This window comes from Microcaecilia unicolor, chromosome 3 (assembly GCF_901765095.1).
Source record: "Microcaecilia unicolor chromosome 3, aMicUni1.1, whole genome shotgun sequence".
NCBI classification, from domain to species: domain Eukaryota; kingdom Metazoa; phylum Chordata; class Amphibia; order Gymnophiona; family Siphonopidae; genus Microcaecilia; species Microcaecilia unicolor.
In genome coordinates, this window is record NC_044033.1 from 55057228 (window position 1) to 55082953 (window position 25726).

At 44.8% G+C, this 25726-nt stretch overlaps 1 protein-coding gene across 1 annotated transcript in view; it reads left to right on the forward strand.

Annotated features, from left to right (window-relative positions):
* SCCPDH (saccharopine dehydrogenase (putative)) overlaps window positions 1-25726 on the forward strand; it is a 103007-nt gene that overhangs the window by 12651 nt on the left and 64630 nt on the right. Inside the window, exons 3-5 of the mRNA XM_030195946.1 lie at window positions 1898-1978; window positions 8538-8667; window positions 14520-14569. Of these exons, the coding sequence (XP_030051806.1) occupies window positions 1898-1978; window positions 8538-8667; window positions 14520-14569 (261 nt within the window). The remainder of the gene's footprint in view (window positions 1-1897; window positions 1979-8537; window positions 8668-14519; window positions 14570-25726) is intronic.

The following is a 25726-nucleotide window of genomic DNA, read 5'->3' on the forward strand; positions in this document are numbered from 1 at the left end:
TGTTCAGGAGGACTTTGTGTTCAAGTTCTTCCAATTGGATTTTCCTTGAGTTGAGACGATTTTATGTTACAGTGAGCTGCTGCTTTCTCTCCCCCCGTTTCGACGGCTGGATTGATAACTAAATTATGCCGGCGCTCCCTCCTGCTTCGGCTGTGTTAGGGTAAGCCAGCTCCTCCCGCGGTTGCGGTAGCAGGATAAGCCAGTTCCCCCCCGCGTCGGCGGGTGTGGTTCTCCCCCTCGCTTTGGCGGTGGTGGGCTGGAATGATTCCCCCCCCCCCCCCCCGCTTCGGCTGTGGTGGGCTGGAAAGAGTGTCCCTTTGTGGGTGTAATTCTCTATGTGCTGAGTCCTGCGGATGGAGCTTTGATATCAACTATACTGAGGATTTCCTGGTAGCACATGACCACATATAGAGAGGCAAAAGATTGCTCTCTATCTCCACCTGCTGGTAGATGGACATAACCCACCAGTCTATGGATTGATCTGCTTATGATTAATGGAAAGAAAATTATCAGGTATGATACATAATTTTACCTTTGTTTAAATCTGTAAGATATATTTCCTTGTTGAAACTTTGGGGACACAGGTGGATGAGATACAAAATATTCTTTCAGACTTTTTAGGACAGAAGGAAAGAGCAAAATAAGATATATTTTTGTTAAAACATTTTGAGTATTGCATGTGAACCACACTATTTCCATCAGTTCTCCATAATACCATCTTGAAAAATATTGGGAGGCAAACGTTGATGGCTTAGAAAGGACCTTTGTATAGGTCGGAGAACTTCTTGTTTTGATCTGGAGTTTGAAGAATGGGTGGGGGGGAGGTAACTGGACTGTTTCTCTCTGCCATTCTAAACTACTTCCAACTACAAAACATTTGCATTTTGACAAATCCTCAATTAGGTTCCCACAGATGTTCAAGGGGTTTGGAAATATACAGAGGAGAGAACCTCTTTACTTGTATACACATTTAATACTACTTAGTGTTCAATCCCCCAAAGCAATCCTCTTTTAGCTTTATAAAATATCTGCTCCTGCTGTGCTTGCTATGTATCCTATCCTATATAATAATTTGCACCTCCAGCGTTCCATGTCTAGCTGCCTTGGTTCGTAACATCTCATGATGTCAGCCAGCATCCAGCGTTCCATTCCCCCTCCCTGTCCCGCCCTCGTGTCAAGACGTAATGATATGAGAGGGAAGGGAACGCTGGAAGCGAGCTGACGTCAGGAAGGATGTTATGAACGGAAGCCAGTGCCAGCCAGCCAGAGAACGTTCAGGTACAAATTGAGGGGAGGAGAGAATCGCGGGTCATCGAGGGGAGGGAGGGAGGAAGGGAAGGGCAGAGGAGAATTGATGGACATGGATGGGATGGGAGGACAGTAGAGGAGAGAATCACGGGACACGGATGGGAGGGAAGAGGAGAATCACTGGACATGGAGGGGAGGGAAGAATTGCTGGACATGGAGGGGAGAGAGAAAAAAAAAGCTTACATGACAGTCTTCCTATGGCCTGTTTCATTGTTGAGGAAACGGGCATGGTTCCACTAGTATATATATGTATATATATATATATGTATATGGCATTCACCAAGCCTTTTCTAAAGACTATGGTTGTTTTTTTTTTTTAAGGTGTGACACTAAACATTTGTTGTTTATGACTTAAAGTAGGTGTAAATGCCAAGGGGGATGTTTTCGGGATATAATGTATATTATGAGATATAGAATAGATGCATACCTTAGATTGCCTAGAACATGCTTCTTTTAAATGTCTGTTCCACTGCATATATGTACAAGTAGTGCTTTTTCAAAAAACTGCAGCTTAGACATATGCCAGTTTACCTTTATAAATATGCAATATTTGAAAAAGTGATTTTTAATTTTTTTTATTTTTATATAGTACAGGTTTTATGGTGAGCCCGTGGTGAAAGCCTGCATTGAAAATGGAACGGATTGTATAGACATCAGTGGAGAACCTCGGGTATAAAGCTGATAAAATTGTTTCCAAATATTGACTTCTAGAGGAGTTGGATTACAGAAGATATAAGGTTATGTAAAATGCAAGCTCTTAGGACTTGGTCTCCATATGGCTCAAGAAAAAAGATCTTGTCTTATCAGCCTGCATCATTAAGCATGCTGTTAGCATTTTGAAAGATATTCTCTGTACCTCTCCTTGTCTGTCTCCCTGCTTTTGAGGAACTACTTCCTAAAGTTTATAATATTCATAATGAAAAGCCACCATGCTAGTTAGAACACTGGTTAATATCCTATATAATAAAATGCACCTCCAACGTTCTGAAGCCGAGAAAGTGAAGCCTTCAAGCGTTGAAGCATTCGTGCAACGTTCTAAAGCCGAGAAGCACTGACCAACTACACAGCAGCACGAGGCTCGCCCCAGTGAAGCCTTCAAGCCTTGAAGCATTCCTGCAACGTTCTGAAGCAGAGAAGCACTGACCAACCGCACAGCAGCATGAGGCCCCGTCGCAACACCACCCCCCCCCCAGGAGAATGTTGGAGGTGCGTTTTATTACTTTAGAAGCACTGACCAACTGCACAGCAGCACGAGGCCCCGCCCCAGTGAAGCCTTCAAGCCTTAAAGCATTCCTGCAATATTCTGAAGTAGAGAAGCACAGCAGCACGAGGCCCCGCCCTCGCTGCCACGCCCCCCCCCCCCCCCCCCCCAGGAGAACGTTGGAGGTACGTTTTATTACTTTAGAAGCACTGGGTGGCTGGAGGGGGGCAGGGGAGAGAGGAGATTCGCTGGGTGGCTGGAGGGGGGGCAAGAGAAAAAGGAGAATCACTGGGTGGCTGGAAGGGGGGCAGGGAAAAAAGGAGAATCGCTGGGTGGCTGGAGGGGGGCAGGGGACACAGGAGAATCGGGTGGCTGGGGGGGGCAGGGGAGAGAGGAGAATCACTGGGTGGCTGGAGGGGGGGCATGGGACAGAAGAGCATCGGTGGGTGGCTGGAGGGGGGCAGGGGAGAGAAGAGCATCGGAGGGGGGCAAGGGAAAAAGTAGAATCGCTGGAGGGGGAGCAGGGGAGAGAGGAGAATTGCTGGGTGGCTGGAGGGGGGACAGAGGAGATACACTCGCACCCAGCAGTCTCACTCTCTCTCTGTCACACACACACACACACACTCGCACATTCACTCTCTCTCTCACACATAGTCAATCTCACACATACTCTCTCAAACATACACACTCTGAGGAAAACCTTGCTAGCGCCCGTTTAATTTGTGTCAGAAACGGGCCTGTTTTACTAGTTATTAATATAAACACACTTTTATTTTTATCCTGTTAGCTGAGCTTATTTTATTTAAAGGCGTTATTAAATATACAAAATGTTATCACATTAATAAATATTTACATTTGTGATAAACATTATTATTATTAGCATTTGTATAGCGCTACCAGATGCACGCAGCGCTGAACACCTGATACAAAGAGACAGTCCCTGCTCAAAAGAGCTTACAATCTAAATAATACAGGCAAGACAGTTACAGGTGAGGGAAGTAATGGGTGAGAAGGGAGGAAGGGACAAGGGGAGGGCAATTGTGGCTAGGAGCCAAAAGCAACAGTGAAAAGGTGGGTTTTCAGCATAGATTTGAAAACAGGTAGAGATGGAGCTAGACGTATAGGTCCAGGAAGTCTATTCCAGGCATAAGGTGCCGCGAGAGAAAAGGAGCGAAGCCTGGAGTTAGCAGTGGAGGAGGAGGAGGAGGACGACAAGAGAGATTTGTCCAGTGAGCTTAACGTGCTTAACTTTAGTGTATTGGTAATGTAATAAACCCAGCTGTCCTCTATAATTTCTTATCTTTGTTACTCTTTGAATTCCAAAATTAGTTTCAATTCAGTTCCAACCAACATAATTTCTTTAGTAATCAGTTTTTTTTATTTTTGCAAAATCCAATGTGTGTTCTCAACTTTTACAAACATTCTTCAGTATGTAAAGACGTTTTAATATGTGGCATGTTTTGCAAACTGCTGCCTCAAGGTGTGGTCCACCAAAGCTTACAGTAAAAAGCTCACACATACTGCATCAGTGCCTGCCATACTCTGATATGGCATACTCTAGTATGGCAGGCACCAATGCAGTATGTGTGATTATTTTGGAGATACCTTTGAACGATACCTTATCCCGAACCATGTGCTTTTGAGCGACTGTCGGCCTTGGATTTACTAATGCGTTAGTTAGTACATTAACTTGCATTATTGCACATGAAATGTGTTAATGTGAGTTATACATGTTAGTAAATAGGCCTCGTTGACAAGTTTTTCATTTCATTTATATCTTGCCTGATAAATATTCAGTTTTAGCTGACTTACTCCCCCTCTTGCCCCATTTAATAAGCTGTGCTAAATGCTGCTGTGTTCTAAGGCTGACACAGCCTATTCACTTTGAATGGGCTGCGTCGGCATTATCGCATGGCAGCTGCTAGTGTGGCTTAGTAAACGGGGGGGGGGGGGGGGAGGTTAGGATGTTATTTTATGCAATTTAATACATATTACTAAATCAAAACAAATCTTATATACAGCTAAAATCCACTTTCAGCGTTTTGTGGGGTTATATCAGTATAACAGTCTTTTGGAAAGCTTTAGAAAGAGGTTAAAAATTAAGATAGCTAGTATCTGTCCTAATAATAACAAGAGGATGGGAATTCCATAGAGACTCCTATTACATGGCAAAGGGGTAAAATTCTTCTGAAACCGAATACCCTTTCAAAAAAGAGAATAGAAACAATTGTTTTAGTCTGTCAGATCAATCCATACTTAGTAAAGGTACGTTAATCAACAAATCAGATGTGTGAAGCAATAACATTTGAAAAACTAAACAAGCGGCTTTAAACCTGATTCTTTCAGCTATGGGAAGCCAATGCAATTTAACAAGATATGAGATGCTACTATATCTATTTAACTTGAAAATCAGTCTTGCTGTGTTCTGTGTTACCTGCAATTTCTAGCTGTAAATATCCAGTTTGCATTGGGAATGATATGGTAGACGTGGACTATGTGATCTGAAAGAGCTGGTTACAGAACAAAGCAAAATAAAATCTTTTGCAGCTCTGCAAGACAAGGGGTTCTTACATTTAAGGGATTGGTACACTTATAAGCAAGTCAGCCATTATATTTATCTGTTGGATGCAGATATCTTGACTGACATCATTCTAGAAACGTATTCTTGCCAGACAAACCAAGGCCAGCTTGTATCAAACCAGTTTGGGCAGCCTGGGACCTAAGTGAAACTATGCTATGTTGGCAGTGGCATTGAACAGAGCTAGTGCCCATCTCCTTAGAGCTTTTATGGCCAAGGTTGTACAGAGTGCCCTAAATATCAAGTTTCACTGGCAACTTTATCACATATGTTTTGGACATGTGAAAGGATACAAATCTGGGAAAAAATCAAGTATTTGCAGATAGTGCTACAGAAGAGAGTACTCTGACATACAATTGTTTTCCAATTTTGCATCAAGCTTGAGAAAAGGGTCTAATTCTTAATTGCTAAAAGCCTTCCTTCTGGCCAGGAAATGTATCCTAACTGGCTAGAGGCAACAAGAGACTCTCTTGACTGTATGGAGAAATGAAATATTTCAGTTATTGAAATCGGAGCTCTTAGATGTAAAAATAGGAGACTGTTCTAGTAAACATGGTTCCCTGTATTGGAAAGGCTTCCACATAAAGTGGAAACTAACGAACACATTATCATCAAACCCGCAGACAAAGGAGGCGCAGTGGTAATTATGGACATACAAAAATACATTGAAGAGGGGCACAGACAGCTCTCAGACAATAAATACTACAGGAAACTAACTGAGGACCCCACACAGGATTACACAAAACAGCTGAAAGACCTTATCAAAACATTTCCTACACAAGTGCAACCTCACCTGAAGAAACTCATACCAAACCAGCCTGCTGTGGGCACATTCTACATGCTACCCAAGATCCACAAACCGGGAAACCCTGGCAGACCAATCATATCAGATATTGGCACACTCACGGAAGAAATATCTGGATTCATAGAGGGAATTCTGAAACCTCTCGTACACAAAACTAACAGCTTCATACAAGACACCACAGACTTTCTGAATAAATTGAAAAATATCAAGCAACTACCACCTAACACCCTTCTGGTCACGATGGATGTAGAATCACTATACAGCAACATTCCACATGCTGATGGCATAGCTGCATGTGGAAGACTCCTAAAAAAATCCACACTGGACCATCAATACTCACCAGAAACTATTACAAAATTAATCAAATTCATTTTAACTCGCAACTACTTCCGCTTTAACAATGATATCTATCTACAAATAATGGGCACTGCGATGGGCACCAGGACAGCACCCCAATATGCCAACCTTTTTATGGCTGAGCTGGAAGAGACATTTCTGAATACACACCAGACCAAACCTCTAAAATACTACCGGTACATCGATGACATTTTTATGATTTGGACGGAGGGTGAAGAAACTCTGAAACAATTTTATTCTGCCTTCAATACATACCATCCTACAATCAGATTCAAAATTGACTACTCCCCAGAAAAACTCAATTTTTTGGACACCACGGTCTCAATCAATGATGGCTATATACAAACATCTATATACAAGAAACCCACAGACAGATGCAGCTACCTCCACAACTCCAGCTTCCATCATTTACAGCCAAGCCACAAGATACCACCGTATCTGCTCTGATCCAGGGGACAGAGACAGACATCTTAAAAGCCTGACTGCATCCTTCAAACAGAAAGGCTACAACCCCAAAATAATCTCCAAGAATATTGCCTCCTCCCTCAAAACACCCAGGGAGAATCTGCTACAGTACAAGGAGAAAAAATCCACAGACAGAATCCCCCTTGTAGTGACATACAATCCAGAGCTGGAAAAACTGAGGAAAATCATAAGAGATCTACAACCTATACTCCAGGAGGATGAAGTACTGAAAGAGATATTCCCATTCCCACCTGTACTGGCCTTCCGACAGCCACCCAACTTAAAACATAAGCTAATCAGAAGTAAACTTCCATCCCAGACTGAAAAGGAACAGAAGGGCACACTTCCCTGTAATTTATCCAGTTGCAAACTATGCCAAAATATTTCACAGGACCCCAAAGTCATCCACAAAGGAAAGATATTCAACATAAAGGGATCTTTCACTTGCTCATCTTCCAATGTGGTATATATCATTCAGTGTAAAAAATGTAACGAAGGATGCTATATTGGAGAAACAGGCCAGATGCTTAAGACAAGATTCAATTTACATAGACATCACATGAACAATGCTGGTGCCAGTAGGGTTCCCACACCTGTTGGTCAACATTTTACAGGACCAGGACACTGTACCAGTGACTTCACAGTGAGAATCCTGAAAGGTAACTTTAAAACCATACAAGAACGTAAGACCTTTGAAGTCAGAATGATTGAATATTTTAACACCCAACAGAAAGGACTTGACTTAAGGATCTGGGGTTCCTAGCCCATTATAAACCATAAAGCTGTATGTCTCTGTTGATCACCCCACCCCTCACCTATCCACACCCATCCTGTTAGAATATCAATGATATGCTTTGATGTCCCCATGCATACTTCCTACCCACCCCCATCCTCCCACCCTGTCAGACTGTCATAGTAATGCTTGAATGTTTTCACTTATATACACTGTCAGCTAGCACATTTGCTTATTTCCGATCTGACGAAGAAGGGCAACCTTCGAAAGCTAATCAAGAAATGTATTAAGTTATGTCCAATAAAAAAGGTATCATCTTATTTTCTTTTCCATGTTTTATTTTGTTTGATTTCTATTGATAACCACATAAAGTTTGTAATTTTATACATTGAACTTGAAAAAAATGCATCTCTAAGGGAGGGGTGTGTGTAAGGATATACTGATTAGGGGGGTTGGATTAGCTAAATGGTAACAGTGTAAGTACGTGAATCAGTTGGGATCACTGTGGAGAGTCGATGCGAGTGATCTGATAAGTTAGCTTGTATGGAAAGGCTTCAGGATTAAGACAGGTTCATTTTTGGGGCACATAGACTTGCGTGGTTGCACAGGTTACTTTGGCACATATTTTCAAAGCACTTAGCCTTCCAAAGTTCCATAGGTTTCTATGGAACTTTGGAAGGCTAAGTGCTTTGAAAATATGCCTCTGTGTGACTTTGTTGGGTCTGTGTGTTTTGAAAATGATCACCATAACGTATATACCATGAAATAATGATTCTGTATAATTTTGAGGTCTCTTGTTGGCTGTAAAATAGATCTGACAAATCAATTTTGTATTTGTAATGTTTTTCAATAAAAATAAATGGAACGTAACAAGGACACAAACACTTTTTTTTTTCTGTCCTCTACTAATCCCCTTCCACTTCTACAATCGATGTATGCTCTGTAATTAGAGTGAAGTGTCTCCAGCTCTCAATTCTGTTGCTAACTCATCACTGCATGCACTCCTTGGTCAGGATTTGTTGCATGGTATTTGACTGCTGAAGTTAAAGCATATTGCAATTAACTATGAATTTCCATTTTTTCCCCTTAGTATCTTGAAGAAATACATTTCAAGTACAACAGTCAAGCCGCAGATAAAGGGGCATATATCATTGGTAGCAGTGGCTTCGATTCCATTCCTGCAGACTTGGGAGTGCTATTTACAAGGGATAGTTTGAAAGGTATTTGAAAACTTTTCTTAAATATAAAGCAGTAGTTAATTTTTGGTTCATTTAAAAAAATATTGAAAATAAAAGCATGGTAAAACAACCAAACATTTTGATGTTTTCTTATTGTTATAAATACAACTCCTTTTTCTCTTTCCACACCTGTAACTCATCTTCCACCCTATGCACGATTACTTAATTACCCAAAGCACAAAAAAGGATTGTTAGTAAATTGAAATTCCATAACCTAAGTGGCTTACTGCAGATACAGCCCTCCTCACCCACCTTACCCAAAGACTAGTACCACAAATTCCGGTGACAGAGGGTCTGGGCTGTCCATTTTTGGTTAAAAAGGGTGGGCAAGTTACTAGTTTGTGCTATTATACATAGAAGCATATTTTCAAAGCACTTAAGTAACCTATGGACCTTTGTAAGTCTACGTGCTTTGAAAATGAACCCCATAGTAACAGAGAACTATGGCAGGTAAAATTCTCTTATACTTTTATTTCATCTTCATGCCATATAGAGAACCTCTGTTTATCCCATGCCGTTTTGAATTCTGTCACTGTTTTCAACCCCATGACCACTCCTATGGAAGAGCGGTCTAGACATCTCCTCCCTCTGTGGAAAAAGTGTTTTTCTGAAGTTTCATGTCTTTGAATGCTGTCGCCTCTATTCTAGTCATCTTTTTTAATGCTTTCATTGAACGTCTTCAGTATTGCATTGAATCTTTTAACATCTAACAAAATTCGGTTTGCATGTAATTTTTCCATTTTTGTGTTCCTCCCCCCCCCCTTCTCATCTGTTCCTGCCCCCTGTCAGACTATTTCCTTCTTGTTCAGGACTGTATATCATTCAAGTCATGGCAACATTTCTTCTAGCAACTGTATATATTACTCTGTAAATTTTTATCCCCTCTCATTTTACCCCTGTTCCTCAAGAGCATTCAAAAGCGCACTGCAGTCTTTGTGAGGGAATTCAATAAGATGTCCCAGACATTTTAAGAAACTTACTATTATCTTCCTCTGAGCACTTATAAAGGTTCCATTCTAAGTAAACCATGTATTTGTGTCCTCTATAATGTTAAAGTGGAAAGTTCTGGGTAAATCCACTGAAGCAGAATACATGTCTTTGCCATAAAGCATGTCTTACAAATGAACAAGGTCTGCTCACCTTGTTGCAATTCCAGTTATCTCTTTGGAAAGTGATGCGAGAACATTTACAAAATCTGCTACAGGTCTGCCCAAAATGCCTATATCTTGTCACATTTCCAAAAACAGTGCACATACGTTCCATCTACAATGGGGCACTTGCTCAACATTTATGCACACCCTGTTGATCCAAGTAGAGTGCACATAGGTTTCTCTTTAGTGTTTTTATGGAAAAGATCTTTCCTTGTCGTCCCCTCCATTGCCCCTGGTACAAAATAAGTACCTCAATGTATGTAAACCACTTTGAATGTAGTTGCAAAAAAACTCAGAAAGGCGGTATATCAAGTCCCATTTCCCTTTCCCTTACCAGACTAGTTCAGAAGAATGGGATTGTCTGTTAACCAGTGAATGGAGGTGGAGGAAAAAAATGAGTTCTCAAATTGTCCCTTAAGGGTTATCGTGCAGCCTGGAATTTGAGGTGTTTTTCTATCTCCAAGCACATGGTTGATCGTGCAGCTTTTCTATGGTGTTTTTCTGCCAGTTCCTGACCTAGTAATAACATTAGAACTAACCAGATTGAGAAATACAAATGACAATAGCTGTCCCCTCCCACCTTGCCAAAATTACGGAAGGTCTTGTAGCTATTTGGCTGATTATCTGGAACAATACAATTTTACATTTCATAATCTGGTTTTAGACAGAACTATAGTACCAAAACTGGTAAGCACATTTATTTATTTAGATTTTGCTCACACCTTTTTCAGTAGTAGCTCAAGGTGAGTTACATTCAGGTACACTGGATATTTCTCTGTCCCAGGAGGGCTCACAATCTAAGTTTGTACCTGAGGCAATGGAGGGTTAAGTGACTTGCCCAAGATCACAAGGAGCAGCAGTGGGATTTGAACCGGCCACCTCTGGATTGCAAGACCTGTGCTCTAACCACTAGGCCACTCCTCCACTCCACATTGATATCAGATATAAGAGATTTGCTAAGTTGGGCTGTATTGATTCAGTTTGACTCATCAGTTACATTTGACTTGGTAAACTTAAGTGAAATTGGTCTGACAGTCCTTTTTTTGATGTGGTTGAAGGGTTTTAAAGGAATGGATTGTGTTAAAGTTCAGGGAGAGATCTGAATCTTGGCCACTTGCATGTGTGGAGTCCCTCAGGGTTTCCCCGCTATCCCCCATTTTATTTAATATTTTGATGAGATTGGTATGGTGCTGATGCAAAAGATTAATATGTTTATATATGCCTTGGAAAGAATTGAAAATCTCTAGAAGCATTGAATTTGGTAGTGGGTTACATATTTACTGAAATTGAATAAATGTAAAACCTAGGTTTCTGTGGTTCATAGGCATCACTATAGGGGGGTGAAAGGGAGGGGAGATACCACCCCAAAAGGCTTAGTTGCACCTCCAGAGCCACCCCAAATGTGCTCCTCCTCTCCCCTCCCCACCCCCTATGGTTCATTGAAACCTGTTCTCCTGCAGCTCCTGTCTGCTCCAGGACTACATAAGAGTATAAGCGTTGCCATACTGGGGCAGACCAGTCCATCAAGCCCAGCATCCTGTCTCCAATAGTGACCAATACAAGTTACAAGTACCTGGCAAGATCCCAAAACAGTACAATACATTTTATAAACTCCGCTAAGCTAACTGCTTTTACTGCTTTTTCTGGCAACAAATTCCAGAGTTCAATTACATATTGAGTGAAGAAATATTTTGTGATTTTGTTTTAAATTTACTACTTTGTAGCTTCATTGTGTACCCCCTAGTCAGAGTAGCAAGGGATTCATGTCTACCTGTTCCATTCCACTCAGCCCAGATACACTAACTGCTCTTACCACCGATGTGTTTTTGTGTCCTGCAGAATATTTAGTCTATTTGATTCAAGTGAGAGGAGTACTGATTCAGGGTATAAGATACTGAGAGAGTCTGAGGAATGCTTAGTGAGAGGAGTACTGACTGAGGGTATGAGGGATACTGGGAGAGAGTCGTAGTAGGACTATTGATAGATGCTGTGAGAAATACTGGGAGAGGGAGAGCCTGAGGAGTACTTAGTGAGAGATGTATTGATTGAGGGTATGAAGGATACAGACAGAGTATCTGAGGAGTACTGATTGATAGTAGTACTGATCTGAGGGTATGAGATGTACTGAGAGAAACTTTTAGGAATACTGATAGACGCTATGAGGAGTGCATAAGTATTGCCACACTGGGACAGACCAAAGGTCCACCAAGCCCAGCATCCCATCTCCAACCCTTCCTCTTCTGCGCACCTGTGCCACGTGCACCCTTGCCCGTCCATCGATCCCCGACCCACACTGCTGTTTTCCCATAATCTGACTTCTGCTTTGTCACTATCAGGACACAAGTAACAACTAACCTCCAGCAAAGGGAGGTAAGACGCAGACCATGAAACTGCTTTAGAGGCAAAATGGGCCAAAGACGAAACACTGAAATCAGGCTTCCATTTTACTCTGACATACTGCTTCCCCTATATTGAGATCTTTCAGTCCCCATACACTCTTTGACAAAGATCACTGACCATTTTGGCAGCTGGCCTCTGGACCAACTCCATCCTGTTTATTTTTTGAAGGTATGGTCGACAGAATTATATTCAGTACTCTAAATAGGGTATTGGGGTCTTGCAAGAGACTTTGAAGCATTATGACTAGAGAATGACATGGGGACAAAGTTTGCCCCCATCCCCGCTGGCTCTGTCCTCATCTACACAAGCCTCAAACACATATGATTTTATATTTAAATCTTTTTATTAAAGTATAAAAAGGAACAATATTCTGTACAACTGTTTATAAATCACAAATGGAAAACAGAACGAGTAACTATAATAACCTCCCCGCCACCCTCTACCCTTCCAACTCCAATAATAGCTGACTTCTACTACCCCAGGAAACTCTAATCCACCCAGGGGTGCAAAATTCAACCTGCTCTGTATGCCCTAGCTGGGGAGAAATATGCCCTATGAAGCACTGTCATGATTGTTTAATCTGTGGATGCGTAACAAGCCAACAATCTCAAGATTCATTCTAGCTCTCCTCTCTTCCACTGTCCTTCCCACAATAGAAAATGTCCTCTCAGAAGATGTGCTGGTAGCAGGAGTGGACAGGAACTACCGTGCAAACTTTGCAAATTTTGACCAGCCCTTTTGCTTTTTTCAAAACATCACAACATTGTTCACATAATCAGAGATGCCTACCCTGTTGTAGATTTTGGTAGCAGCAGAGAGGCAAACGTTACCAGAGAGCCCTTCAACAATACTGTATCCATTTCTCGTAACATTTTTAACAAAAAATGTTAAAGAACCAGACGAAGAACCGAATCTTGTGGCACAGCACTGGTGACATCCCATTCCTCAGAGTGAGTGCCACTTTCCACTAGCCTTTGTTGCCTTTCACTCAACCAGTTTCTAACCCAGTCAGCCACTCTAGGGCCCATACTGAGGGCACTCTGTTTGTTTACATGTCTGCATAATCGTTTTCTGGAGTTATTAGATGAGATGTTGTCGAGTTGGGATTCTTTGCTTGCTGCTCAATACAGATTTTCTAATCAGGATTCTTCTTTAGTTCTTTTGTTTCAACATAAAAAGAATCCCTGGTATAGTGGTCTCACGTTGTTAAAACAACAATTATGTAGAGCCAGGCACCATCAGAGGAAAAATAAGGATAACAGGTTCTATCATATGTTAGCTAATCGTTTTCATTATGAATTTAAGAAGGCTAAGAGAGCTTTTTATTCAACTGTAATTTGTGTAACCCTTCTAAAACTTTGTTGAGGACATCTGATTTATCTGGTACTAACCCTCAGATCATCTTTCCCCTTCAGCTGATTCTCTCACCATTCATTTTTTGAAATTTTTAATGTAGTGAGTAAAATTGTTTGTTGTTCTGGTGCCTGTTCTATCATCTTTAGATTTGGATGATTCATTATTGCATTCATGTTCCACATTGTGGGATTGTTTTGCTATACAGTCTCTTTCTGTGTTAAAGTTACTCAGCAGATTAATCTTGTACTGCTTTTATTTTAGATCATTTTCCTTCTAGTTGGTTTAAATTTCCATGTCATGGACTTAGTCCACTTCACATGATATCTACCTGTCTTTCTACTGGCACTGTACCTTTGCAATGGAAGAAAGCTATAGTTAGACCAATTCTTAAAAATAATTCTGGAGACCCTCTTGATCTTATCAACCTGTTTCTAATCTCTGTATTTTTTTTTTTTTTGTTACATTTGTACCCCGCGCTTTCCCACTTATGGCAGGCTCAATGCGGTGGGCAATGGAGGGTTAAGTGACTTGCCCAGAGTCACAAGGAGCTGCCTGTGCCGGGAATCAAACTCAGTTCCTCAGTTCCCCAGGACCAAAGTCCACCACCCTAACCACTAGGCCGCTTCTCCACTTCTAAAATTATAGAAAAGATTGTTTTTGATCAACTTTATTCTTTTGTTGTTGCATCCTGGATTGGCCACTGTCAGACAAGATGCTGGGCTTTTCTTATTCTCTTATGTAGCTAAAAAATATGCCAATAAAGAAAAATAGCAGCCACTGTGGGTTGAGCTTTTTGCATACATAACAGTGGCACCATCCCCAGTGCATTGTTTTGGTGTTTTGACGCAAATTTGTTTCCAGCTTTACATGCAGAAGATATAAATGTCACAAATAAAATTATTATTTTTTTTTTCAAATATTTTCAAGGTATCCTAACAGCTGTCGAGAGCTTCCTGTCATTTGATTTTGGACCTGAGGTTTGTATAATGGTTGCTTGCATACCTTGCAGTGTCTTTTGATATAAAAGGAGTGGACCCATCATGGGGGAGGGGAGCACAATGCACTAGAGGTAGTGTACATTTTGTGACACTCTAATTATATTTGTAACATTGTTTAAAGGATTAACTGCTGTCCATATTTCTAGGAATGTTCCTGAAATCAGTATTGGAAACATATGTTACTATGTTAAATTTTATTTTAATTTTAGATTTGTGTGATTTATAATTTTGAGTTGTATTTGTTTAAACTTGATTATTTTAATCTGTTTAGTTATTGGCAGAACATACATTTTTATGTTTCAGCGCTTTTTATTGAAATCAAAATAACAGTGTAAACAGCTATACCGTTCAAGAGAGACAAATAGGAGCTTTAGATTAGTTCACACCAACTAAATATAATTCAATAGCTCAATAATGTTTTGTGATTTATTCCCATTTCCCCCAAGTCCTGCTCCCCCCCCATTCTCAAGTTATCTGTCCCCCATCCAAAGCATGTTAGCTAAATATTCTCCATATTATTGCTATTCCACCTTCATAGTTAACATTCCCACACCCTCCCCCTCCTCTATACTCCCCCTCCCCTGTTATAAACCATTTAAGACTGAACTTCGCGCACGCGGAGACAGGGACTGAATATAAGGACCCCAGATCTTCAGAAAGCGCACCCTCTTCTTCTGGGAGGGTCTCACCACCCTATGTTCATGCAGGAGTAGATTATGAAATCTGTTCCTTCAATGCCAAAAGTCTGGTGGGGTCACGTTCAACCATCCATTCCTTGTCATCAAGCAGATGAAACCATTACATATGGGTTGTGTCCATCAACCAGCAGGGGGAGATAGAGAGCACTCAACTTTTCACAGTGCCTCATGGCCAGCTAGCTCCACTGCCTCTTCAGTATTCTCTATCTCTCCAAGCAGGGTGGCTGCAGCTTCTTCGAGCTCCATCAAAAATCTGCCTGAGGGTGGCTCCTGGCTTGCCAGTTGTTAGCCGGGGTGTTAGAGGCTATAGCAGCTTCACTTTGAAGGCACATAGGTCAGCCCTTTCCCTGCCTTACCCATGCCCCCGTGGATGTGGACATATTAGCTTGCTTTTCCCTGTCATTTCCCACTCAGTGGATGCAGGCACATTGGTTCGCCTTTCCCTGCCTTTCCCACTTATCTGAGCCTCCGGAGTGATTTTATTTACCTCTTTTGCCTCTGCTTTCCCCACAGCGTTAAATAAATAAATAATTAATTAAAGCCGCGTCGCGCTTTAGCGCAGAGATCTTGGAAAATAGGTTTTTCTTGAGATTCTTCTGCAGGACCGGAGCTGTGATACTCGGTCTAGTGAGGTAAGAGTGTTTTCTGACTCTTCCGGGGTGGGCCCGCGATCGGGGCGTTTTTGGCGCGAACCGCCATTTTTGAATTTTACCGCCGTTTTTGGCGATGGGTGCGGAGACTGTAAAGTGCTGTTCTAAATGTGGCAAGCGCAGATCAGCAGCGGGGCTCTGTAATTCGTGCTGTACAGACGGTAGAGCCGGCCCGAGCATGGCGAGCGGCGATCTTTCGCACTCTGAGCTGGCAGCGGACGCCATTTTGGATTTTCCACATGGCGCGGCCTCTGTTGCGACGGAGAGCCCTGAATCCAGGGGGGGGTCCTCTGAGTGAGGCTAATAATAGAGCTGATAGCCCTGGGCAGGAGGGAGCGGTTTTCTCCCCTGATTTTGTTTTAATGCTGCATAGGGCGTACATGCTTAAAAGAGCTCTTCCACAGGGATCTTCGGACCCTCTGCCTGCCCCCCCGGTGGATCCTGGCCTTTTGGAGTTGGCTTTGCCTGTTTCTTATCCTCCTGATAAACGCAGAAGAGCTAATTCCCCTTCTGAGTGTGGCGCACACCCCTTCCCCCCCCCCCCCCCTCGTGGTCGGGTTATGAGGATTCTGAAGGGTCTGGCAGAACTTCTTGGGCTGAGGAGCCAGTCGGGTGCAGAATTGCCACAAGTGCTTGATGATCTGTCTGCGGTGAGGATTTTCCACCGCGAGGAGTTGCCAGCGCTTATTTCAGATGCCTTACAAGCCCTTTCGATTGAAGATCCTGGGAGTGGCACAGCCTCCTCTGTTAATCCAAGGATAGCTAGTACCAGAAAGCCTGCTCGAGCCTTTCCTTTGCATGACTCCATCCAAGAGCTTATTTCGGCTCAATGGGCTGACCCCGAGGGACCTTTGAAGGTTGCCAGGGCTATGGGGCAATTATACCCTCTGAGTGAGGAACATTTGGCTCGCTTTGCAATGCCTAAAGTGGATGCCCTGGTCACGGCTGTGAGAAAGAGAACTACCCTCCCTGTTGAAGGAGGTGTTGCCCTGAAGGATATTCAAGACCGAAGGCTTGATTCAGCTCTGAAGCGGTCCTTTGATTTGGCAGGTCTCACTTTTCGGGCGTCTGCATGCAGTTGTTATGCTGCTAGAGCCTGCCTGGCTTGGTTACAGCAGGCAGTGGAACAGTCCGGTGATGGAGCGGAGACCTTATCTGAAGTGACTCCGCGGATGGAGTCGGCCTTGTCCTTTTTAGCTGACGCCCTTTATGATATGGTCAGAGCTTCGGCTAAACAAATGGCTGTAGCAGTGGCGGCTCGCCGCACTCTTTGGCTACGACATTGGGCGGCGGACATGGCCTCTAAGCAAAGGTTGGTGAAGTTGCCCTTTCAAGGCTTCTCCTGTTTGGTGAGGAGCTGGAAAACATTGTTAAAGGCCTGGGGGATTCCAAACCTCAGCGCTTGCCCGAAGATAGGCCAAAGCCTTCCTCTAAGGGTCAGGTGGTCGGCTCCTCTTACAGACCTCGCTTCCGTGAAGCTGGAAGGTACCGCCCGGGGCGTGCTGCTGGGTTCACTTCTCGTGCCCGCTTTCAGCAGAGAAACTCCTTTCGCTCGGACAAATGTTCCGCAGCTGCTAGTTCAAGGCCTGGAGTTCAGGGTCGACCCTCTCAATGATGGTGCGCCGGCCCTCTCCTCATTTCCTGTCATCGGAGGAAGACTTTCCCTCTTTTTCGAGGAGTGGGCCAAAATCTCCGCAGATCAGTGGGTCTTGGACCTAATCAGAGACGGATACCGAATAGAATTAGATGCCCCGGTGAGAGACGTGTTTGTGGAGTCCCGATGTGGTTCTGCCGCCAAACGGGTGGCGGTAGAGGAGACTTTGCATAGTCTGTGCCAGATAGGGGCTGTGACCCCAGTGCCTCCCGCCGAACAAGGTCTAGGCCGCTACTCCATTTACTTTGTGGTGCCACGAAAAGGCGGGTCTTTTCGCCAGATCCTGGACTTAAAAGAGCTAAACAAGTCCTTAAGAGTGTGACATTTTCACATGGAAACCCTGCGCTCCGTCATTGCGGCGGTACAGCCAGGAGAGTTTCTCATGTCTCTGGACCTGAAAGAAGCTTACTTGCACATTCCAATTTGGCCCCCGCACCAGAAGTTTTTGCGGTGTTGGGAAAACATTTCCAGTTTCGGGCCTTGCCGTTTGACCTCGCCACAGCTCCCCGAACCTTCTCCAAGGTAATGGTGGTAGTAGCTGCCTTTCTCAGGCGAGAGGGTATCCGGGTTCACCCGTACCTAGACGACTGGCTCATCAGAGCAGACTCAGAAAAAGAGAGTCATCTAACTACAGCCAGAGTGGTTTCAGTCCTTCAATCTCTGGGCTGGGTCGTCAATATGGCCAAAAGTTACCTGACCCCCTTGCAATCTCTAGAATATTTGGGGGCCAGGTTCGACACAGCCTCGGGCTATGTGTTTCTTCCCGAGCAAAGGCGGTGCAAGCTTCAGAATCAGGTCTGTCTGCTCCTGAGGATGCCCCGCCCGCGAGCTTGGGACATCGTCCAGCTGTTGGGATCGATGATGGCCACCTTGGAAGTGGTGTCATGGGCGAGAGTGCACCTGAGACCTCTACAGTATTCTCTACTTCAACGATGGTCTCCAGTATCTCAGGATTATCAGTGCAGACTTTCTTGGCTCCCTGTGGCCCGCCTCAGTATGGAGTGGTGGCTCTCGGACAGCATGTTGCGGCGGGGAATGCCGCTGGCGCTTCCCGATTGGTGCCTAGTGGTGACAGATGCCAGCCTGAAGGGCTGGGGCGCACATTTCCAGGGGAAGCATGCCCAGGGTATGTGGACGCCCGACGAGTCGGAGTGGTCTATCAACCGCCTGGAGTTGAAAGCAGTATTTCTGGCTCTTCTGGCCTTTCAAGTGACCCTGGAAGGCTTGGCTGTCCGAGTGATGTCTGACAACACGACAGCAGCGGCCTACATAAATCGTCAAGGCGGCACTCAGTGCAGAGCTCTAGCCGTGCAGGCCGAACAAATTTGCCACTGGGCCGAGCTGCATCTACAGTCCCTGTCAGCAGCTCACATTGCAGGTCAGAGCAACGTGCAAGCCGACTAAGCAGGCATCAGATCGATCCAGCGGAGTGGGAACTAGCAGACGATGTATTCCTGCAGATACGTGCCAAATGGGGCAAGCCAGTGATGGATCTTATGGCGACCAGTTCCAATGCCAAAGTCCCGTGCTTCTTCAGCAGACGGAGGGATCCTCACTCGGCCCGGTTGGATGCCTTGGCTCAACCCTGGCCCCTGGGCTTGCTGTATGTCTTCCCTCCGTGGCTCTTGATAGGGCGAGTGCTCCTGCAGATTCGGCTGCATCCAGGAGAAGTGGTGATCATCGCCCCGGATTGGCCCAGGAGGCCTTGGTATGCGGACCTCCGACAGATGCTGTTGGAGGCTCCCTTTCCGTTACCTCTGGTTCCGCACCTGTCACAGGGTCCGGTGGCCATGGAGGACGCCTGCCGCTTTGGTCTTATGGCATGGCGATTGAGAGGGCGCAATTGAGATACAAAAGCTACTCAAATAAGGTAATTTCCACTCTCCTGCAGGCCCGTAAGCGTTCCACTTCCGTGACTTATGCCAGGATTTGGCGCCAGTTTGAAGTGTGGTGTGTTTCAAGAGCGTTTTCTCCGTTGCGGGCTCCTGTCTTTGCCGATTCTGGACTTTTTGCAGGATGGTGTACACAAAGGCTTGGCCTATAATTCCCTGCGTGTGCAAGTGGCAGCATTGGCCTCCCTGCGTGGCAAGGTTGAAGGTGTGTCCTTAGCTGCTCATCCAGATGTGGCACGGTTTCTTAGAGGGGTGCTTCGGCTCCGTTCTCCCGTGCGGGCACCTTGTCCAGCTTGGAACCTGGGGTTAGTATTGAAGGCCCTTCAGGGGGCTCCCTTTGAACCGCTTCGGCGTGCTTCAGAGAAAGATTTGACACTGAAGGCCGTCTTTTTAGTGGCCATTACTTCGGCGAGACGGGTGTCAGAGCTCCAGGCGCTGTCCTGTAGAGACCCTTTTCTGCAATTCTCAGAGTCAGGGGTCACGGTTCGGACCGTGCCTTCCTTCATGCCTAAGGTGGTTTCAGCGTTTCACCTAAACCAGCCTGTTTTTCTTCCCTCCTTTGTTGAGGAGGAGTTTCCAGATTCATTTGGGCAGTTGCACCTTTTGGATGTGCGCAGGACTCTGTTGCAGTATCTGTGAATTACAAATTCTTTCAGGACCTCTGATCATCTTTTTGTGCTGTTTGCAGGTCCTCGCAGAGGGTCTTCAGCGTCTAAAGCTAATATTGCCCGTTGGCTCAAAGAAGCTATCTTTTCAGCATATCTGCTGTCTGGCCGGGCTCCGCCTGAAGCCTTTAAGGCACATTCCACAAGAGCGATTTCCTCTTCCTGGGTGGAAACTGGAGCACTATCTTTTCATTAGATTTGCAGTGCTGCAACATGGGCTTCTAAGCTCTCTTTCGCCAGACACTACAGGCTGGATGTGGCTGCCAGGAGGGATGCGCGTTTTGGAGCACAGGTGCTTGCGCGTGGTGTGGCTTGTTCCCACCCTGTTTAGGGATTGCTTTGTTACATCCCATATGTAATGGCTTCATCTGCTTGATGACAAGGAAGGGAAAATTAGGTTCTTACCATGATAATTTTTTTTCCTTTAGTTATAGCAGATGAAGCCATGAGCCCTCCCTGTATGATTGCCTGTATTGCAGTGATTCTAATTTTAGGTGCTGTTCTTGTTTCCTGAAGTTATATTCCTTCCTTGGGGAGTCGGAAAACAGTCTTTAGGATTCTTGTTACAGTTGTAGGAGGATTTATTTTAATTTTATTTTTTGTTTTTGTTACATTTGTATCCCGCACTTTTTCCCACTCATGGCAGGCTCAATGCGGCAGGCAGTGAAGGGTTAAGTGACTTGCCCAGAGTCACAAGGAGCTGCCTGTGCCGGGAATCAAACTCAGTTCCTCAGTTCCCCAGGACCAAAGTCCACCACCCTAACCACTAGGCCACTCCTCCTCCAGTTCATGTTTTGGGAGGATGTGTTTATTCCCTGCAGGAGGATGCAAGTACTCCCTCTGTTTATACCAAGTGGAGGACGAGTTTATTCCCTCCAGGAGGATGAGTTCATTCCCTCCTTTTTTTGAGTTCATGCCCTTGTTAAGGGGCCATCGTTCCCTGTGAGGAAAGTTCATGTTATTTCTATTGCGGTTTGCCATACTGCTTTGGAAGCTTCAAATACTGAAGAGGCAGTGGAGCAAGCTGGCCATGAGGCACTGTGAAAAGTTGAGTGTTCTCTATCTCCCCCTGCTGGTTGATGGACACAACCCATACGTAATGGCTTCATCTGCTATGTCTAAAGGAAAGAAAATTATCATGGTAAGAACCTAATTTTCCCTTCATGATCACTTTTTTCCCCATCAAGCAGGCCTTGTGTATCAACAGCCGCGGGCCCCCCCCCTCTGGAAGGCAAAGAGCTCATACTTATCAAATATAATCCCCAAGGGAGTACAGCTAATTCGAGATTGTACTAAGCCCTCCAAGTACTTTGTGATCATATGCTAGTATCTTTGTATAACAGGGCACTCCCAGAGACAATGATAGAGTATGCCCTCCCTCTGCAGACATTTGGAACAAAGCGGGTCAGGCACCCCTTCCTTCTTGAACACCTGTGATTTGGTCATGTAAGCTCTGTAATATGCGAAATTGACATTCCCGCAGACTCGCATTCACAGAGATCTCAGGTATACGGGACACTAACTTTGTATAATCTAAAGCCAAATTGGGTCTCTGCATGTCCCTTGCTCAGCGGGCAGTGACTGCCGCTGTGGGCCCAATACCCATAATAGCTTGTGCAGGCTCGATATTGAGAGCTGCTTCCCAGGAATCTCCTTAAAGAACTCTCTTACTTTCCTCCCATGTCCACTATTCAACTGTTCCATGTTTAGAGACCGAATATAATGAGCAAGTTGCTGATATGCAAATTTATGACTGGCATCAATGCCTACTCCCAACGCCCCCAGACTTAGCAGGCCTCCCCTTGTCCCCAGTACGTGTTCCAATCTTGTTATTCCCATAGATGCCCATCTTCTGAACACCTTATTATCTGATCCAGGCGGGAATGTCGGATTACCCTGCAGTGGCAAGATATCTGATGTGTCAGCTGCCAAGCCCCAATATCCATTTAAATCTTTCCAGACCGCCCTCATTGGTCCTAACAATAAACTGCTCTTAAACTTATTTGGCACCGAACTTCGCGGACCATGGAGCAAATAGCGCAAATGAAATGGTGCAAAAAAAAGCCTGTTCCAGCGTTCGCGGAGTGAAATCCTGTGAGTCCAACAGCCAGTCTTCCAAATGTCTTAACAAGCATGCTTGATTGTATTTTTTGATATCTGGGAGACCTATGCCTCCCACTTTCCAAGAGCCTACTAACAATTCCAATGGTAACTTGGGCTTTTTCCCTCCCCAAACAAACTTTCTTAAGTACTGATGGAATTGTTTGAGGTCTTTATTTCTCAGGCGCAGCGGTAGAACCTGTTGAATATACAGCCACCTAGGGAATTCTGCCATGTGGAAGAGCTGGACCCTCCCATACAACGAAAGCGGCAGTACTGCCCATTTTTGCAACCTATGACGCATATTATCCAACAGCCTGGTGAAATTAAGATTGTAAAATGCCGTCGTTTTCATGGCCACTTGTACCCCTAAATATCTAAAGCTTTCTTTAGACCATTTTAATGGAAAGCCTTCCCCCCACTCCCCCCTCACTTTATCCGTGGCTGTTAATGCTAAGGATTTAGAAAAATTGATTTGGAATCCAGCAAAGTCCCCATACTCCCTGAACAATTCAAACAGGGCGGCTAGAGACTTCCTGGGGTCAGTTAGATGTACCAAAATGTCGTCCGCGAACGCGGATATCTTAAATCCCATTGCACCCCATTCTACTCCCACAATTTCCGGGTGTGACACAATCTCTCTTATCAAGGGGTCCAGTGTCAGAACAAACAGTAGTGGAGAGAGAGGACACCCTTGTCTCACTCCTCTCCTTATCAGGAATGTCGGCGACCGTTCTCCATTGACCCACATGAATGCTTGAGGATTCAAGTAAAGGGCCCCTACCGCTTTTTGAAAAAAGCCCTCAATACCAATTCGCTTTAGTACGGCAAACAGAAACTGTCAGGCCACCCGGTCAAAAGCCTTCTCTGCATCAAAACTTACTAGCAGAGAAGGCTGCCCCTGCTCGTCCACTCTCTCTAATGAAACTATAAGAACCCTTATGTTGCTTACCACTGATCTGCCCTTTACAAACCCCACTTGTGGTGATGCCACCAAGTCTGGGAGCATCTGGGCCAGCCGGTTCGCCAATATTTTTGCGTAAAGTTTAACATCACAATTTAACAATGATATTGGCCTATAGGAGCCCATTTCCTCTGGGTCCTTGCCCGGATTCAACAGCACAGTCATTTTAGCCATATTAAAAGTCTCTGGGGCCGACCCGGAAGCCGCCATGGAGTTAAATAAATTCAACAGAGGCAGAGTCACCTGTTCTTGTAATAGTTTATAAAAGGCCATGCTATACCAGTCGGACCCCGGTGCCTTAAGAATATCACTGTTGTAACGCTAAGATTAATTCCCCCTCCCCAATAGGGGCATTCAGGTATTCTTTCTGTGACTCCGACAATGTTGGGAGGTTGATATTATCCAAGAACAATGCACTATCAGGTATTATATCCGTATCCTCCGTATAAAGTTCTGCATAATAATGTCGGAAGCTTTCTGCTATGTCTTGTTCGAGTCTAAGCACCCTTCCATTTTGACTCTTCACTTGTAGGATTTGGGCTGTACCTCTTTTCCCCTTGGCTAACCGGCCTAGCAAGGTCCCCACCTTATTCCCGTACATAAATAGCTGATGTTTATAGTACATGATAGATTTCTGTGCCCTCTCCTGCAAGAGTTCGTTTAATTCCGTCTGGGATTCCAAGAATACTAGCTTCTGTTCTTTTGTCCGGGTGGCCCCATATTTCATCCGATGTACTCGCACCTCCCCTTCCAAGCGTAATATCTCTTTGTCCTTCCGCTTCCTCTTCCATGCCCTATATGTGATTATCTCACCCCTCATGACCGCCTTTGCTGTTTCCCAATATAGCTCATGCTGTTCTATATGTCCTCTATTATGATACTCATAATCCCTCCACTTTTCCTGCAAGAGTTCCTGAAATTTTACGTCCCGATAGAGTTTGAATGGGGATGTCCACCCGCCATGCCCTCTCCTTTCTCCTACCGCTTCCAATGTCACCCATACTGGGGAGTAGTCTGATATTTCACCTGGCCCGATCTCCGCCTCCACAGTTTTAGAAAAAAGGCGTTTTGAGACAAATATATAGTCTATCCGAGATAGGGAGGAGTGGGCCCGAGACATATGCATATAGTCTCTACATCCCGGATGTAATACTCGCCACGCATCTATCAATTCCAGGGTATCATACAAAAATGGCAGTCCCCTCGAATAGTGTCTGCCCCAAACCCCCCTGACTTGTCCACTAGTGGGTCATACACCATGTTAAAATCACCCCCAAGCACCACATTTCCCCGCTGATATGGAATCAGCATTGCTACGATTTCTTTGTGGAATTTATCATATACTAGTAAAAAAGGCCCGTTTCCGAAACCAATGAAACGGGCGCTAGCATGTGGTTTTTTTGTGTGTGTGTGTGTGTATGTGTCACAGAGTTATTTTGTGTGTGTGAGTGTGTGAGGGTGCGGTGTGTGTGCAGGTTGTTGATGTGTGTCTTGTTTTGTTTTTTGCTTGGGGGTTGGGGGATGTGCTGTGCTGTGCTGGCAAAGTGGGTTGGATTGGTGTGTGGCTTTGAGGGTGTGTTTCTGTTGTATTGTGTGTGTGTGGTTTTGTCTGTCAAGGAGGTTTGTGGAGGGTTGTCTTTCTGTTGGTGAAATGTAAATGTGGTTGTAGGGGGTTCAGCCTTTGTTGAGGGTTGGTTTTTTTTTTCCCATGTTTTTTTTGTGTGTTGTGCTGAGGCAGCAGTGTTGTTTTTGATGGGCGGAAGGTAGAGGACCACGTTCTTTGTCTGTCGGTATTTTTTGACCGTTTCAGGGCTGCTGTAGGGGAATGCTGGAAGAGAAATGTGCTGTTGGAAGCAGCGCCATCTTTTTCCATTGGGCTGGGGTTCTGGGCATCCTGGAGGTGGGTGACGGCTTGCCTGAGGACGGGGATGGTTGTTTTAAGTTGGCGGAAGGGAGAAGAGCACAGTCTCGGGCTATCGGGGGGTGATCCGGTATGTTTGGTCCATTTCAGGCCGGCTGCAGGGGAATGCTGGAACATTTATGCGCTGCAGGAATCAGCGCCGTCTTTTTCCGGGTGCTCGGGGAATCCCCGAGGTGGGAGACAGCTTGCCTGAGGCTGGGGATGGTTGGGCACGTCCTTGGCTGCTTCGGCAAAAGGGGAAGAGGAAGGGGGTGGGGAGTTACCTGCAGCCGCCTGAGAAACCATGTATTCTTTTTGTTTTGTATTATTAGTTTGCATTTCTGTTGAAGAAAGAGTGGATGCCTTTCGAATGATGGAGGTGGTGCGTCGGTGTGCGGTTGTTTCGTTAGTTTGGCAGCCAGTCTCCAGCGATTCCTAGGCAGGGAAGGAGTACTCCTCCCCCTTCCTTGGTCACTGTTTGATGCTGGCTGGGTTGTAGGTAATCCTTCCAGCTGGGCCTCAGCTTGTCCTGTTCGCCCACGTCCCAGATGGTGACGGGCACGTTGTTTTCCGGCTCCTCTGACTCCATGTCAAGCGATCCCAAATATAGTCT